Raw genomic sequence first — 17,469 nt, forward strand, 5'->3', positions numbered from 1 at the left:
TTATCAGCTCACCAGGCTGCCCTCCTGGCACCAGGGCAGGTCACAAGGATCTGAGATGACTCATTAGGCTGCAGTTCTGGAGTTCATTGGGCATCTGGTCAACCCCACCGCAGGCTAGAGGGTTAGAGAACACCCCAAAGGGGAGAAACAGAGACCAGGGAGTGGGGCCCACCCTATCTGACTTGGGCTCAGAGCACCTAGCCTAAATGACTCTGCTGGCCTCCACAGTTCTCAGAAGACCTAGAAAATTTCAAGGAAGGCAGTCCAAAACATAGGGGGGCCCCTGAGATACGGCATCTGGGTCTGAGGATAGTACTCTCTCTGGACCCCAGTTTCCCTACCTGCAAGATGGGAATAAAAAGTGTACCTACTTCCTAAGGCCATTGTGAGTATTAAGTGAGATAATAAAACCATTCAGATCCCTAGTATAGAGTAAGCATTTACTTCATGTCAGCTAATGTTGTTGCATACATGTGTATTATACACATAAATGTGTTTATACACATAAATATGTATGTTATAGCCCAGATTCAGAAAACTTTTGGATGACAGATGTATCTATCGGTACTTAACACTTGGCTCTATTCTCTGGCAGGTGCAGTGTGTGTGTCCAGCTTCAAATCACCCATCAGCAAACCCAAATAGAGCAATAACAACAAAAAAAAGAGGACACAAAGCCTTTGGAGTTCTGAGTTCTAGCTTCACAAATTTCACCCAAGCAGATATTAGTTTGCAGGGTTTTTTTTTTTTTCTTTTCAAATAGGGCAAGAATAAAACTTCCGAAGTCTAAATGCCTCAAAATTGAATATTGTTTCCATTATTATGATTCACTTAAGCATGGATCAGTTCACGTTTGTATTTCCAGTGGAATCTTTAGAAGCAACTCAGATGCCAGCCAGTCCAAACCTGCAGCTCAGGGGTCTGACTGCAGCATCCCTGGCAATGGCTCCCCCACTTGCAGGACCACAATCAGCTATGAAGCACTAATTTCATGCAGGGACAGCCTGGCCTGATGAAACTGGAGGGTGTTTAAAGGATGTTGACTTTCTCACTGCTTTGAAATGACTCTGGCTATTTCCACCACAGAAAATAGTTATTTCCCAAATGATCACCATTCACAGACTCTTAATATGTAGCATTTGTAGAGCACTTTAAAGTGTGTGAGGTGCGGGACGTCCCTGGAGGTCCAGTGGTTAAGAGTCCACGCTTCCACTGCAGGGGGCGAGGGTTTGATTCCTGGTCGGGGAACTAAGATCCTGCATGCCGGGTGGTGCAGCCAAAAAGTAAAAAAAAAAAAAAAAGTATGTGAGGTGCTTCTCTGCACCTCAGCTTTGCCCATAAATGGGTTGGTCAGTGGATACACGTGACTGTCAGCATCGCCATCACCGCCGCCGTCACCGCCATCTCTGGGGGGGAGCTCTCCTTTTGGGGGAACTTCCCACGTGCCAGGCTCTGTCCTGAGTGCTTTATGTGTATCTGTTTACCTATCGGGTCCTCTCTGTAACTTTTTGGATTAGACCACCATCTTACAGATGAGGACACCGAGGCACAGAGAACAGAGAGGTTAAGTAACTTGCCCAAGGTCACACAGGTAGTAGAAGGTGGGACCAAGCAATTACGTTCAGGCATCTGGCTCCAGAACCCACATATTTTGCCATGACTAGCCTTTATGCCACTGCTGCACCTGACCACAAAGGGGAAAATTACACCCCCAACAGCTCCATGTTTCAATAACCTTTCCAAACCCAGCCCTCTGCAGACATGTACATTTTATTGGATCTTCTGGGATACATCTTTGGTCATTTTTAATAAATTTTCTTTCAAACACACTGGAAGATACCCCCAGCTTCATGTCATGAAAGCCTTTGACACACAGTTACCATTCTTTAGCTTTAAATGCTAATGTAACAAAATCCTGGCTTTTATGGATTTTTTTTTTTTTTTTGGGAAATGGGTCAGTACCAAGGTCAGTTCGTAATAAAGAGTTTTCCAGAAGAAAAACAGAAATTGGCAACGTACTGTAAGAAAATCCTGCATGAGCCAGGAAGCAATGAAGAGATGTTTAAATTTTCCCTGACACGAATACTGACCACCCAGGGGAATAAAGAAAACACCTGTTGAAGCCTGGGCACGTGTATACCCAGAGAGGGAAACCAGAGTGGGCTTCTGAGTCACCTGTCAAATTAGAGGCTGCGTGAGCTCGTGAGAAGAACAGCCACACAGAGGCCTTGAGACCCAAGACCTGGTCTTGCCTCTACCTAGAGGGACAACTTCCCATGAATCAGTGACCCTCTCTCCTGCGTCAGTTACTTCAGCTGTCAAAAAGTGTCTCAAAGAACTCCCAGAATGGCTACAAAGGAAAGTACACACTCCAGGGCTTTAAAAAGTTAAAAGTACATGTGACCTTGGGGAAAAGAAGCATGAAAATAGTGCGATTATAAGACAGGAAGATCTTAGGGCAGGGAGGGATGAAAAAGTGGAGCACAGAGGATCTTTTCAGGGCAGTGAAACTACTCTGTATGATACTGTAATGGTGGCTCCGTGTCATTACACAGTTGTCCGAACCCAGAGAAGGTACAACAGCAAGACTGAACCCTAATGTGAACTGTGGACTCCGGGTTATAATGACGATTCAGTGTAGGGTCATCAGTTGTCACAAATGCATTCCTCGGGTGGGATGCTGATAATGGGGGAGGTTGCGTACGTGTTGGGGGGAGGGAGATACAGGAACTCTCTGTGCCTTCCTCTCAATTTTGCTACAAACCTCAAACTGCTCTAAAAAAATTGTCTTAATAAAAACAAATCTTATAAAAAGAGAACTACTAAGGATTGCAACCCCTGCCTGAACATTGTGTAGGTTTCAGTCTGAGAGTTTCAGGAATCCATTTCTATCAAACTGGCATATCTGTTCAAATCATATCCATAAGGAGGAATTTTGTGGCAGAAGCATTTAGTGGGTCTGAAGGTCCATTGGCTATTTGCTGGAATGAACGATTTTTTTTTTTTTCAAGTTTCCTTTTACTGAGACAAGCTGAGGGTATTCCTGGTTAACAAGCCTCCTACCATGAATTTTCTTTCCTGTTGTCATAGCTGGTTGGAACAGCACTTGGAATTTTCCCTTTTCAGACATTCTCACTTGGAATGTACTAATTATAATAGTCAGATGTCAGTTTCAGTTAACCTGTTCTAACTTTCTGTATGGTGTTTCCAAGGGGAAAGAAATAGCCTTTCTAGACCACGTCCCCTAGAACTAAAAGCTCTCCTCCCTGACTCACAGCCCTGGAAACGTGGGGTGAGATAAAGGTGAGGTTTGGAAAGCTGTTGAGTGATTGGGGTCCAGGAAGCAGCACCGCTGGCCCTGCCTCGCCCCTCCCTGCTGGGGCGGTGCTTCTCCATTCCTTGGCCATAATAGGCGTCCAGGGTTAATGAGACTAGGCATGCGTGATTTGTAAGGTCATCTGAAGCAGGTCAGGGATTTATGGGCCTCCATTCTGTTTTCTGGGGAGCGGGGGAGATGGCAGGCGACTGAAGCAAAGGGAAGAGTTAGGAAACAGAATGTGACCAGTTGCAAAAAAAAAAAAAAAAAAAAAAAAGATTTGGAAGAGAAAGCACACTCCCACATCAGATCACATTTTATGAACCAGAAGCGGTTTCATCATCTCTGGAAAGTGTATAAGTTTGCATCGGGCCCTGAATGGAGTGAATCAGAACCAAACAGTCCTTACACCCCAGGCGTCATCCAACCAACCCCTGTTATAACAACTATTTGAAAACCACCATTTAAGACGCCTTGGTAGAGATAAAGCATCTAAGATGTAGCCAAAGCCCTCAAGAAATGTATAATATATTTGAAGAAGAGAAGATCAAAAACCAGAAACACTATTCTGTAGACAATAATTCAAATACAAAGTATGTCAAAGGGCAGCTTATTATGAGAGGATTAATACAGGAAATTAGCAAAATAGAACAAAAGGAGAAATAGATAATGGGCTACAGATAAATGAAAAGGACATTTCTGTCCCCCAATAGCCTAGAAACTAGTGGAGGGATGTTCATGTCAAAAGTAATCCATAATACTCCTTGATCAATGCAATAACAAAGTATAAGCAAGATATGAAAGCAGCAAAGCAAGGAGGGTGTGATTAATTCTGCCTGGGCCTGTCAAAGGTTTTCTGAATAAGGTAAAGTTTGAATTGGGTTTTGAAGTATAAGTAGGATGTCTCTAGACAGAGAAAGGAAGAAGGAATTCTAGCTAAAAGAAACAGGAAAGGAAGGGGGACTTCCCTGGTGGTCCAGTGGGTAAGACTCTGCGCTCCCAGTGCAGGGAGCCCGAGTTCGATCCCTGGTCTGGAAACTAGATCCCACGTGCATGCCGCAACTAAGAAGCCCGCGTGCTGCAACTAAGACCCGGTGCAGCCTAAATAAATAAATAAATATTTAAAAAAAGAAAGAAACAGGAAAGGAAGAAAGAGAGAGAAAAGCCTCAGTGTTTTTAAAATTCTTTGTTATTGCAAGTATACAGAGGATGAAACGGGAAGAAAGGCAGGAAATAAAGTAGGAGTTAATGGGGCCAAATTACGTGGAGTTCTCCATGTCGTACTTAGGGGTGTGGACGTTATCCTTCAGCAGTAGGGAGCCAAAGAAAGATGTAGGCAGGAAGCAGACTGATCCTGCTTATGATTTAGAAGTACCATTTTGATGACAACATGGAAGATGGGTTGGAGCAGGGAAAGAGAAGGGCAACCACTCAAGAGACACTGGTAATAATCCAGGAAAAAACCAAGGGGGGGGCCTGAAGTAAGGAAGAGGCATTAGGAGCAAATTAAGGGGTAGGTTCAAAAGGTATTTAGGTGGAGAATGGAAAAAGCACGGTGACAGATTGGTGATGGGGCGAATGAAGGGATGGTGGGCCATCTCCCAAGCCAGAAACTCGGGGGCTACTGTCCTGTTCACTCAACAGGAACTGTAGGAGAAAGAGTAGGTTTGTAGGGAAACTTGGTGAGTGGAAGTATAAGTTAGGTGTTGTACCTGTTGTTTTGAAGAGCTTTGGGGAAACCCCAGTGGAGAAGGCATTTGGATATGTGGGAAAGGACCAACAATGCCTCATCCCTGAGAGAATCTAGAAAGACAAAAACTGACAAGTGTCTATTGGACAAGTAGGTAATTATTTGTCGTCCTAGTACCCTCACAGAATAGACAAAACAGGGCTTCCCTGGTGGCGCAGCGGTTAAGAATCCGCCTGCTAATGCAAGGGACATGGGTTCGAGCCCTGGTCTGGGAAGATCCCACACGCCGCAGAGCAACTAAGCCCGTGCGCCACAACTACTGAGCCTGCGCTCTAGAGCCCGCAAGCCACAACTACTGAAGCCTGCATGCCTAGAGCCCGTGCTCCGCAACAAGAGAAGCCACCGCAACGAGAAGCCCACACACTGCAATGAAGAGTAGCCCCCGCTCGCCACAACTAGAGAAAGCCCGTGTGCAGCAACGAAGACCCAATGCAGCCAAAATAAATTTTAAAAAAAAATAGACAAAACAAAGGGGAATTGAAGAATTTGCACCATGCAAATGGTACCCATCCAATACTGAATGACAACCATGAGTCCAGCTGTGGCCTCACACTTCCAAATTCCATACTCTCCATGGCAAGCAAGTCACAGCAGTGTGACAGGCTCTTGCATATACCCTGGACCCAGGGACACCATCATTGCATAAATTCAGTGCAAACCAGATTAAGCAATACTCGTAATGGAGCTGGGACGACTGGTATAGATTGATTCAAACGCTGTTAAATGCACATTTTTTTTTAAGTTGTAGTATAGTTGATTTACAGTGTTGTGTTAATTTCTACTGGACAGCAAAGTGATTCAGTTATACATATATACACATTCCTTTTTTATATTCTTTTCCATTATGGTTCATCATAGGATAGTGAATACAGTTCTCTGTGTTATACAGTAGAACCTTGTTGTTTATCCATTCTATACATAATAACTTACATCTGCTAACCCCAACTTCCCACTCCATCCCTACCCCATATTTTAGATTCCACATATAAGTGATATCATATGGCATTTGTCCTCTTTCTGTCCTACTTCACTTAGTATGATAATCTCTAGTTCCATCCATGTTGCTGCCAATGGCATTATTTCATTCTTTTTTATGGCTGAGTAATATTCCATTGTATATATGTATCACATCTTCTTTATCCATTCATCTGTTGATGGATATTTAGGTTGCTTCAGTGTCTTGGCTATTGTGAATAGAGCTGCTACAAACATAGGGGCAGATGCACATTCTTTATTTCGGATCTATGCTCCTCCCACCCTCTTAAAGTGAGAGCAGCAAGGAAGAAGCTGAAGAGGAGGTGATGACAGATGCATGACTTTTTTAACATAGTGACCCTGTCCTCCAGCAAATGTGGCCCAACTCAGTGGCTCTAACTCTGAATTATCAAATTGGATTCCCTTTTCCTGGGCAGGAGCTAGGATAGAGAAGGGAAAGAGAGAAGGGAAAAGTGAGAGGTATTGCTGGCAAGCAGGGGAAGAAGAAGGAGCTGTGACAGATACTTTCCACTGAAACTACTTTCTTTACATTTGTTTAACTTAAAGTCTTTGTTTAAAGCAGGCAAAAGTTCTTTTGTACTCAGGTTCATGAAAGAAAACAGGCTATATTAATAGGCTGGGTCACACGAGTTCCATCTGAGATCTCATTACATTACTAGTGTAATAATGACATTGGATTTCTGGTTTATTGGGAGTTTGTGGAGGCCCTGCCACTCTATTCTTGTCCCCTGGAGGTCCAGGATCATATCTGCTTTATCTTTATAACCCTTACAGTGCTAGAACAAGGTCTGTGCTTTATAAACATTTCTGGAATTGAGACTGATAGGCTGAAATTGACAGGAAATTGACACTGAAATTGATAGGTGGAGGCTGTATTCCTTAAGTAGGTCATTGGTAGTCCAGATTTCACCCCCTCCATCCCAGGATCTAGATGGAGCCCCTTGGAGATTAGAGCACAAATTTCATCGCAGGGGTCGCCAAGCGGGACTGCGTGAATCTCCCTGAGCCCGCACACTTGTTCCACTGGCCCCAGAGATGGATTTACTGTGAAGGCAATGAAGCTTAAACTTAAGGGACTTGCACTGGTGCTATGGGTGCTGGGAGGAGCTGAGAATTCTCGAGAGTTCCAGGTGGGAAGAGGAAACCAGGGTGTAACTAGGAGGCATTTCTGAGTTGCCATTTCCAGTCAGTTGACTTCAGGGTCCCACGAGAAAGAACTGAATCTTCATGCTCTAGTCAGTTGTCAATCAGAGGTGATACGCTACATTACCCACCACATTTCTAATTTAGCACTCAGTTTTTATTTAAAAAAAAATTTTCCATTATGGTTTGTCCCAGGATATTAATATAGTCCCCTGTACTATGCAGTAGGACCTTGTTGTTTATCCATCCTATATACACTAGTTTGCATCTGCTAACCCCAGCCTCCCAATCCATCCCTCCCCCATCCCCTTTCCCCTTTAGTAACCATAAATTTGTTTTCCATGTCTGTGAGTCTGTTTCTGTTTCATAGATATGTCTATTTGTGTCATGTTTTAGATTCCACACATAAGTGATATCATATGGTATTTGTCTTTCTCTTTCTGACTTAGTTCGCTTAGTATGATCATCTCTAGTTGCCATTTGTAGCTGCATGAATGAAATGAAGAATGAAATGCTTCATTCTTTTTTATGGTTGAATAATATTCCATTGTATATATAGACCACATCTTCTTTATCCATTCATCTGTAGCTGGGAGGGGTGGGTGATGTGACAGATGACACTGCCATGATTAGATTCTGTTCTATGGTCAAAGTAAAGAGGTTTTGCAGGTATAATTAAGGTTCCTAATTAGTATGACTTTGAGTTAATCAAAAGGGAGTTTATCCTGGATGTGTCTGGCCTAATCAGGTGAGGCCTTTAAAAGAATCTTCCCTGAGAGTGAGATTCTCCTGCTGGCCTTGAAGAAGCAAGCCACGATGAGTTCTAGAGCTGCAAGGAACTGGATTCTACCAACAACCAGTGAGTTTAGAAAAGGACGCTGAGCCTCTGATGAGACCACAGTCCCAGCCAACACCTGGATTACAGCCTGTGAGGTCCTGAGCAGTGGGCCAGCAGAGCCAGGCCCTGAATCCTGACCCGTGGAAACTGGAGACAAGAAACGTGTGAGGGCTTCCCTGGTGGCGCAGTGGTTAAGAATCCGCCTGCCAATGCAGGGGACACGGGTTTGAGCCCCGGTCCAGGAAGATCTCACATGCCACGGAGCAACTAAGCCCGTGCGCCACAAATACTGAGCCTGCGCTCTAGAGCCCACGAGCCACAACTACTGAAGGCTGCGTGCCTAGAGCCTGTGCTCCACAACAAGAGAAGCCACAGCAATGAGAAGCCCGCGCACCACAACAAAGAGTAGCCCCTGCTCGCCGCAACTAGAGAAAGCCCGCGCGCAGCAACGAAGACCCAACGCAGCCATAAATAAATAAGTAAATTGGAAAAAAAAGAAACGTGTGGGCTGTTGCAAGCTGCTAGATCCGTGGTAAGTTCTTACACAGCCTTAGGTACCTGAGGGCAAAGGAAAGGAAAGCCACAACCAGGAAAAAGGATTTGGGATTACCTGGTATCATCAAGAATGGATGCAGAAGGGGGGAGGGTAAAGAGAAGGACGTAAAACACGCAGGAAGAATTGTTCCGGGTAATTATTATTCTTCCAGATGTACTGTTTTGTTTCAGTGCCCCAACACTTCTGGGAAGTGAGCATTTCTCACTCCATTTTACACGAAGATGCTCAGCGTCTCAGAAGACTTCAGTCACTTACTCGAGGTCACAGGGGTAGCTTAGATTCAAATGGAGAGCTTCCCAGCAGCTCATGTCTCTCCCTTACATCACATCGCATCCCGGGCTCACTCTAGGCCTCAGGGGGATAGCGAGGCCCCCGAGAAGTGCTGCCAGTGTGATCAAATTGCAGGACAGAGCCTGGGGGCCTGCCGTTGCTGCGTTCGCCCCGCTGCTCCCAAAGCACAGCAGCTTGGGACATCTGTTTCCCTCGGGAACATCCTCTTTAAATTCCACCAAAAACATTTTTTTTCATAAAAAAATGCTTGCATAGAGGGGGGAAGGATGAGCTTCTATACGAGCATATTTATATCCATAGATATTCCACGCCATAGGGGGTATAAATCCCAGAGGGCTGATGTCAGCAGCTCCACACTCCGATGGGAAACTTGAGGAAGGCTACGGTTACCAGCATTTCCCAAACTTACTCAAAAAAGAACCCCCCCACACACACACACGCACACGCACACGCGCACACACACATGCTCTCAGGCCTGCAGAGGGAAAACAGTCCACTCCTGTCCAACTCATCTGGGTCAGGCAGACCCTTATCCCGACTTTCACTGCAAGAAGAATTCTCCGCCAAGTTGCCATGTATCGCTCCACAGCCCTCAGGATAATAATCTGTTTGGCTTTTTTTTTTTTAATGTGGCTCAGAATAGTTTTTTCTCTGCTCAGATAATTTAGCAATATTCCTTCTCCCACTGGTCTCCTCCCTGTCAAGTACCTCCCTGCCACAGGTATCCGAAAGCTGGCCAGGGTTCTTCCAGGCTCCTGGGCGTCTCTATTCCCAAACCTCCCTCCACTTGACCTCTTTTCATTGAAGATCAGGAGCCTGGGGTTCAACTGAGGACAAGAACAGGCTGGTAGGAAGAGGGGTCACTCTGTGTCACAGATATCATAATGCCCCTACCCGCTATGTTCACATCTTAAACCCCAGGAATCTGTATGTTACATCACATGGCAAAGAAGGGTTAAAGATGCAGGTGGAATGAAGGTCGATAATCAGCTGACCTTACAACAGGGTTTATCCAGGTGAGCCCAGTATAATGACAAGGTCCTTAAAATGAGGAGGGAGGCAGAGACGAAAGGGCAGGGCCATATCACGTGAGAAGAACTTGACCCATCATGCTGGCTTTGAACGTGAAGGAAGAAGCCAGAGACAAAAATCATGGGCGCCCTCTAGAAGCTGGAAAGGGCAAGGAAACTATTCTCCCCTAAATCTTCCACAAGGGAAAGTAGTCCTGATAATACTGTGATGTCAGCCTAGTGAGACCCACTTAGGACTTCTGACCTCCAGAACTGCAAGATAATAAATTCTTGTCGCTTTAAACCACTCAAGTTGTGATAATTTATTCCAGCGGGACTAGGAAAGAGATGCCTTGTGTATGAGTATGTTTCGTAATGACTGAGATACTCATGCACATCTCATGCCCCGTAAACAGGCCTCTGGGGACAGGACTCTGTCCCCAAGAGGAACAAGGATGGGATTGCTCCGCCTTTCTGACGTATCAGGAATTAAATGGTCTAGTCCGGAAGACCTCATTTATACCAACGACTGGTCAGTTCCAAAGGGTGAACTCAAGGATCCGAGAATTTGGGCAAGGCCCAAACTCAGAGCATTAGAAGCTGTCCCAGGAGCTGTGGTCATATCAGGTCTTCATCTGTCACCCACGGATCTTTGAAGGCTTTAGCGCTCTCAGACATAAGCAGGCGTGCATGTAGTAGATGATACTTCGACGCCCACGTGCATAGAAGGTTGCAAATAAATTCAGCCCAGCACTCTGTGCGTATATAGTTCGGTGTTATTTTCTGTGCTGCCAGCGATTAAGCAAGCTTCTCGAGAGCAGGTCTTTGTTTTATTTACAGACGAGCCTATCACACCTGGCACGTTCTGGATGCGCAATCACTTGGTGTTGGATTCGGGACTCGCTCGTGGGAAAAGTCTTTTAGCCTTTACAAGCTGAGCCCAAACCCGGCTCGGACATCCCTCTGCTCCAGAGACCCTCCCTCCCTGAGTCCCACTCTACTGAGCGCCCCCAAAGGGCTTCCAACTCGTGTATCTCCCCCAGGAGGGAGAGCACTGTGTCCTGGCTGCACCTGCAGGCAGCCTGAGTCAGGTTTGTCCAAAAAGAGCATATCCCAGAAAAACGAAAGGCGTTCCGTTTTCTCTGTGGACGTGTATCCAGGTTTGATACGGGAACTGCGACATGTATGCTCCGTCTCTGCCTGCGCAAACGGAGAATGTGCGCACCCTGGTGCGTTGGCAGCCTCGGTTATTTGCCAGGGGTCCAGCCAGCCTGCCTGCCAAGCGCGGTGCGCCCCGGGTGCGCGGGCGCGCAAGTCCCCTCCCGGGGTGGGCCACGCCCCTCCCTCCCCGGGGTCCCCACCCTCCCACCTGGCCCGCCCACCTGCGCGCCAGACGCAGCGCGGCGCCCCTCCCCTCCCCGCGGCTCCCGGCTCCAGGCTCCGCCCCCCGCGCGCGCCCTCCGCGTCCCTGCTGCCCGCCCCCGCGCCGCCCGCAGCCAAGAGTTCAGACCGGCTCCCGGGACTCCTCCGGCTGCTCGAGTCCCGGGCCCCGCTCGCCACTCCTGATTGGCTGAGCTCCTGTCAGTAGTAAAAAAGGATCAGATAGCAAACTGGGGACCTTCATAAAGGCGTGGTGGGGATGCTCGAGGAGCGCGGGCAGCCTATGACATCAGCCGCGCACGCCTGGGATGCCGCGGCGCCCCGCCAGACCCCGAGGAGGCGCAGGGTCCCGCCAGCTGAGAGTGGAGTAGCCCCGCGCGGCGAGGCCGCCACTTTTCTGGGGACACTGGTTTCGGTCACTGGCTGCCACTGTACTCCTACCCGGGGGAGCTCGCGGAGAGTTGGATGAATTCTGGGTTGTTAACTGCGGTCAACTGGGCTCCCGGGAGCCCGTTCCTGGTGGAAGTCAGGGGCCATCTGGCCAAGGGACCAGCGGCTCGCTGAGACTCAACATGACACTCCTGGGGTCTGAGCACTCTTTGCTGATTAGGAGCAAGTTCAGATCAGGTAGGGCTAAGGCACTTGGCATTCCTTCTTCAACTTTTCCTCTTGTGCACGTCTCAACTCCACACTGCTTTCCAATAAATGTTTCAAAGCCAGCGCCTTGGCTACTTCAGCTCTGTTCCCCAAAAGCACATTTGGCAAGTGAAGAATTTTATGTGCCTTGGGGGGCCTTTAATGTCTTCTGTTGTAAATGCTTTGAGTCATAGAGTGTGGTTTTTGTTTGTGAAAAGGCCAGTCCTTTTACTTTTGTCTCTATATTTGCGAGTAGAAATTCTGGAGGGGTCCATCCAACAGGAATAACCTTGAAAATGAGCAAATAGGGGATTTCAAGTTGGAGAGCTGCACAGTATCAGTCAGAATTGCTGAGACCATGAACCTGATGCTGTTGTATTAGATACAGGAGTCACTTCAAATGGAGCTAATCCAAACAAATGTATTTCCCAAAAAAAGTCACTTGGGGGAAGTAAAAATAGCAAATTTGGAGCACACCAAGTATTTAAAATGACATCACTGTAGGAAAAAAAGAAGTCCAGTGCCACAAATATTTTTTCCCAAACCATCTGATGTTTATAAATGGAGACTTTTCCCCCAAATTTCTGTGTTAGTGGCGATAGAGGAACTTCTCAGAGGACGCTGAGTGAAGGTGAGTGGAGAGGAGACGGGCCTTTAACTGCCTCACACATAGGGTGGTAACTCGCCCCTGGAAGGTGTTGATGTGTGTGGGTCTCCACACTGAGACGGGGAGACTTCTTTGGTTCTTTCTCAATAACTCTGTGTAGAATATCGGTTTTATAAAAGTGGTAACAAACTGCTCAATAAATGGTACAACGTCCGCTTAGAAGATGGGTCACTTTATATAAACTGTGATGTGAACATTTCCCATAACAGGTGTTAGAAGGATGCTGGCATAGTTTGCTAAGTTTTCCATAGCCCTTCTAAGTGGGACCACGCAGCATTTCACTTGGACGGATGTTACCAAAAAATGAGAAGAGTGGATGCTGGAAAGTAGGGTCCTCTGGGACTTGCTTAGACGCTCCTGGCTTTTAGATGTCTGTGGGGTCCACTGGAGATTTTCTATGGCTCTGTACCGTCAAAGCGAGATGAAAACTTGAGAACGGAGGCAGCTGCAGGACTCAGTGCCCCGAAGATCCGGGGCAGGTCTGCCAGGCACTAGGTTCTGCAGTGGATTAATCCATCCTTTCCTTTCCGTGGTGAGGTGAGGTGGTTGGTCTGTTAATCCACGAGAGACATGGCCACCGCTTTGCAATTTGGTCAAAACCGCAGGGCAACACTGCCACCTTTCTGAAGGAGAGAGGATGTGGATTTGTTTTGCAAGAAGCTATGCTTATTTCAAAGGCACCCTTGCCAGTTTCCTGCAGGGGCAGGGGAGGAGCTGGTCTGTCTCTGGATGGACTTGGTGATGTACTTGATAGTAGAATTGTGAAACTTATCGAACGAATGCTTCCTTCAGCCGCAGTGCAGAGGCCAGGAAGACAGTGCTCCTAATTCCTGCTTTGGCGGGTCGGTGGAGTCCTGGTGTCTCCCAGGTGGGACCCTGCAGACCTAGACCCTGGAGCTTCTGAGAATTCCGATGGCAGCCTCACTTTCGTTTTTTTTTTTTTAAACTGGGACAGGCTTCTGTGTCACAGGAAGGATTGCTTTGGGAAGACACGCTATCGAAGCAGACATAGGCAGGCTTAATCCTCTACCTTTGATAAACAGGGAAACGGGGTCTGGAAATGGACAAAGTGATTTGGTCCTCTGAATGGGAGGGGTTGATAATCTCCTGAAAGATGGAGAAGAAGACACGTTGAATGTAAAACTAAGTAAATGTAATGTTGAGGACGGGGATTATTCTTGCTGGAGACAGTTACAGCCCTAGCTGTGGGAGCACGTAAGTCTGCCTGGCAGCATGCGAACAAGAGGGCCTCTTCCTGCGGGTCCTCCATGTATTTTATGGCTAACAATGAATAAAGAAGGCTTCTTCTCTGTTTTGATTTCTCTCTCTCTCTCTTCTCTCTTGTTTTCTTTTTTTCGTCTTCTTTTCTTTCACAAACTACTCAAAAGGTAAACTCATAAAACTATCTCAGGGCTAATGTTTGCTTTGATAGTAGGCTCTGGTGTATTTCATTTTAAAAGTTTCAAAAAAAAAATAAAGAAAACGAAATTGATCATACCAAGGGGCCTGTGTGTAGGGCTGGTTTGTTTGTAAGGGAGCAGGTAACTGTTTTGACTCTGCAACTGACATGTATGGTAACAGCTTCCAACTGACTTTCTATAAGCTGTATTCCAGTGACCTTGTTATTAACTGCAAAGCCCTGCTACTGGAGCAATAAACATGAAAGTTTACATGGATGAACGTGTTTAGTGATATAAACTCATCTTACTGGAGAGGCTGCAGGGTTTCACAATTGAATGTGCAGATCTGGTGCCAAACTCTCTGGGTTTTTAGCAGGTACTTCTCCTTATGGGCTGTATAACCTCGAACCTTAGCTAAATTACATAACTTTATCTGCCTCAATTTGCTTCGTTTGAATGATGAGAATGATTATAGGATTGTTGTGATGATTAAATGTGATACTACAAGTAGAGCATTTAGAAAAATGCCTGGCACTTAGTAAGCCCTCAAAAAATATTGTTCTATTATTTAAATTCTTAGGCAGGGTAGTCCTGGGTTTGTCACTTCTTCTCTCTGAGTCTTGGTTACTTCATCTGTAAATGTCAAGGTTGGACTAGGTGATTTCTCAGACCCTTTAGAAACATTTTATGGTTCTCTGAAAATGCAAAGATTGGGAATAAGCAAAATTGTGATTGGGCTGTGTGCCAGTTGGGCATAAATCAGAGGCAGTTTACTTAAATGCAGTCATTAGGGTTGCTTTTAAACTAACCACATTTTTATTGTTTTTCGTCTTTTCACTGTTGTTATGTCAGTATCTGTAATCAGTATCACTGTCAGTAATTTTCCTCAATACCATAATCCTTGTGTGTCAATAAGACACAAGTACCCATATGTGTGTATACACACACACACACACACACACCCACCCACCATGTACAAAGGATCAAAAGGAGAGAGAGGGGTTCATTAGTGGGTTTCCCTTCTAAAGAACTATTGTGTTTCTTTTGCTTCTTTCTCTTTTTTCTCTTCTTCCCAAACAGCTCATACAAAGGCAGACTCTGGTTCCTGCCATGACCTTACCTCCATCCCCCGAAAATTTAGGGTTGTCAGATTTTGCAAATAAAAATACAGGATGCCTAATTAAATTTGAATTTCAGATAAACAATGATTAATTTTTTAGCCTATATTGGGAGCATACTTTCACCTGAACTAGGCACTCTGCATTTTCTGTGGCAACTAGGCTATAAAACTATATGTATTTACCTAATTTAATTGACCTTTTCAGATCTCATTTTTGTCATCTACAAAACAGAGGATTTGACTGGTTCATCTCTGCAGTTGCCTCCAGCCCTAAGATTTGATATTTTCCCCAAATGAATGGCCCTGAGTACTTCTGTAAACTTCTGAAGACTATAAACTTCATAAAAGTGTTACTATGACATTTTTTAGCTGTCGTATCCTCAGGGAACCGGACATAGAGTAGATGCTCAATAAATTTTTCTCACGTGGATAAATGAATAATTCACACCTGCCATCTTTAGAATTAACCCATTATTCTAAGATTATTCTAAGATATGATTATTCTAAGACAATCATTTCAATTGCTTCATATGTTCAGTCTTCTTTTCTAAATTTCCTTGACAACTTTTGGGTGTGACATTTACTGGAGCACAAATATCTATTCCCAAATTCCATTTTGCTATTGAAATGACCAGTAGAATATTGGTATATATTCTAATGTTAAAACAAAGATGAATTTTGAAATAAAATTATTTCAGTGATATAAAAATTTACTACTTGTTTACTTAATGTGCTGTCAAAATATCTCTCATTTGCCCATGGTTACAGCATTTTCCTGTAACCACAAAGGCAGAGCCTACTATATGCCAGGTACTATGACAGATACCGGAAATTCAAAAATTAGTGAGATTTTACCCCTGCACTCAGAGCTAACTATAAGCTAATAAACATAAAGTATACAGGATAATCCCCCTATTTTAAAAGGTCAGTTGATTAGCAGCCTTAATTCCCCTGTGCCATGCGTTTTAGTCAGCATGGGCTACTATAACAAAATACCATAGACTGGGTAGCAAAACAACAGAAATTTATCTTCTCACAGTTCTGGGGGCTGGAAGTCCAAGTTCAGGGTGCCATCATGGAAAGGTTCTGGTGAGAGCTCTCTTCCTGGCTTGCAGACGGCCACCTTCTCGCTGTGTCCTCACATGGCACAGAGAAAGAGAGACAGACAGCGAGCTCTCTGATCTCTTCTCACAAGGATACTAATCTCATCATGAAGGCCCCACCATCAAGACCTCATTTAAACCTAATCATTTCCAAAGGCCCGCGTCTCCAGATACTATCACATATGGGAGTTAGAGCTTCAACATGTGAATCTGGTGTGTGGAGGACACAATTCAGTCCATAGGGCCATGTAAGGTAACATATTCATTGGTTCCAGGGATTAGGATGTAGACATCTTTGAGGAGGGGACATTATTCTGCCTGTGACAGCAGCTTCCAATAAGGCATTCCTAACTATAACCCCTCCACATGCCTCTCTCCTACAGACTTTGTTCTGTAGCACTTTTCCTTTCATATAGATTATTCAGCCATAATACCTGTGTTTTCCCCAGGGAGGCCCACAGAAGACTAACTCCACAGTATGTTAAAGTTGTTAAGCAGGAAATTTAAAGAAGAGGGAAGCAAAGTATAGTGAAAAATTAAGTTGGATTTTTAATTGCAGGATTTCTGAAGCCTTTACTATTTCTCATGTCTATTATGAGCTTCTGAAAGGCAGGGATTCCGAGACATGCTTCACCTTTATTCACACAGCATCTCAGAGGGCCAGTTTAGCTGGACAAACACGTTGTGGAGAATCCTTTCTGGACAGAAGAACTCACGGTTTCCGACAGTGATTTCTCGAATGGGGTTCATCTCTGTATCTGGGAAGCTGGCAGGCCCTCCGCACGCAGCCACGTGAGCACGCTGATGCTTTTCCTTCCTGGCAGCTTCCTCCCGTGCTGGGTCCCCCTCTCACTGCTCAAACCCCTGTTATGTATTGGCACCGATGCCCCACCCCAGGAACATCCATCAGAGGATTATAACCCACGTTCCCAAGGAGCTCACAGGCAGCCTGAACGGTGCTGAACAAATGCTATACGAGAGTTACGTATTCATTCATTCATTCAACAAACATGCAGGAATATTTCTTCCATGTTTCCCTTGCAATGGAGACCGTGTTAGGAGCTGGGGGATCGATTGGGAAGCAGAAAAGACCCATCCCACGTCCTCACGTGGAATGTTAGAGCTGACCCTCTAATACCCTGTGCGTGGTTCCTGCAAGCCTTCTAGAAGTCCACATGAGAACACAGTTAGCGGGATCTTAAAAGATGAGTGTGGTTTAAGTCCTCAATGGGAATTTTAAATCTTTTTTTTTAAAGCTAGTGG

General features: G+C 45.4%; 2 protein-coding genes across 8 annotated transcripts in view; both read left to right on the forward strand.

The window, feature by feature from the left end:
• MYOCD (myocardin) overlaps nucleotides 1–17,469 on the forward strand; it is a 492,789-nt gene that overhangs the window by 390,267 nt on the left and 85,053 nt on the right. For 5 of the 7 annotated variants that reach the window (XM_082441357.1, XM_082441361.1, XM_082441358.1 and 2 more), the window contains exon 1: nucleotides 11,409–11,907. The exons of 1 other annotated variant lie outside the window; for it this stretch is intronic. In XM_082441357.1, coding sequence (XP_082297483.1) covers nucleotides 11,853–11,907 — 55 coding nt within the window. In that variant the 5' untranslated portion in view covers nucleotides 11,409–11,852. Of the gene's footprint in view, nucleotides 1–11,408; nucleotides 11,908–16,854; nucleotides 16,999–17,469 lie in introns of those variants that run through there. One more of the 7 variants, XM_082441362.1, reaches the window with a different exon arrangement.
• Nucleotides 1–17,469, forward strand: part of ARHGAP44 (Rho GTPase activating protein 44) — a 490,736-nt gene that overhangs the window by 190,043 nt on the left and 283,224 nt on the right. The gene's annotated exons all lie outside the window — the stretch shown is intronic.

The sequence above is a fragment of the Balaenoptera physalus genome (genome assembly GCF_965194825.1).
Source record: "Balaenoptera physalus genome assembly, chromosome: 20".
Taxonomy (NCBI): domain Eukaryota; kingdom Metazoa; phylum Chordata; class Mammalia; order Artiodactyla; family Balaenopteridae; genus Balaenoptera; species Balaenoptera physalus.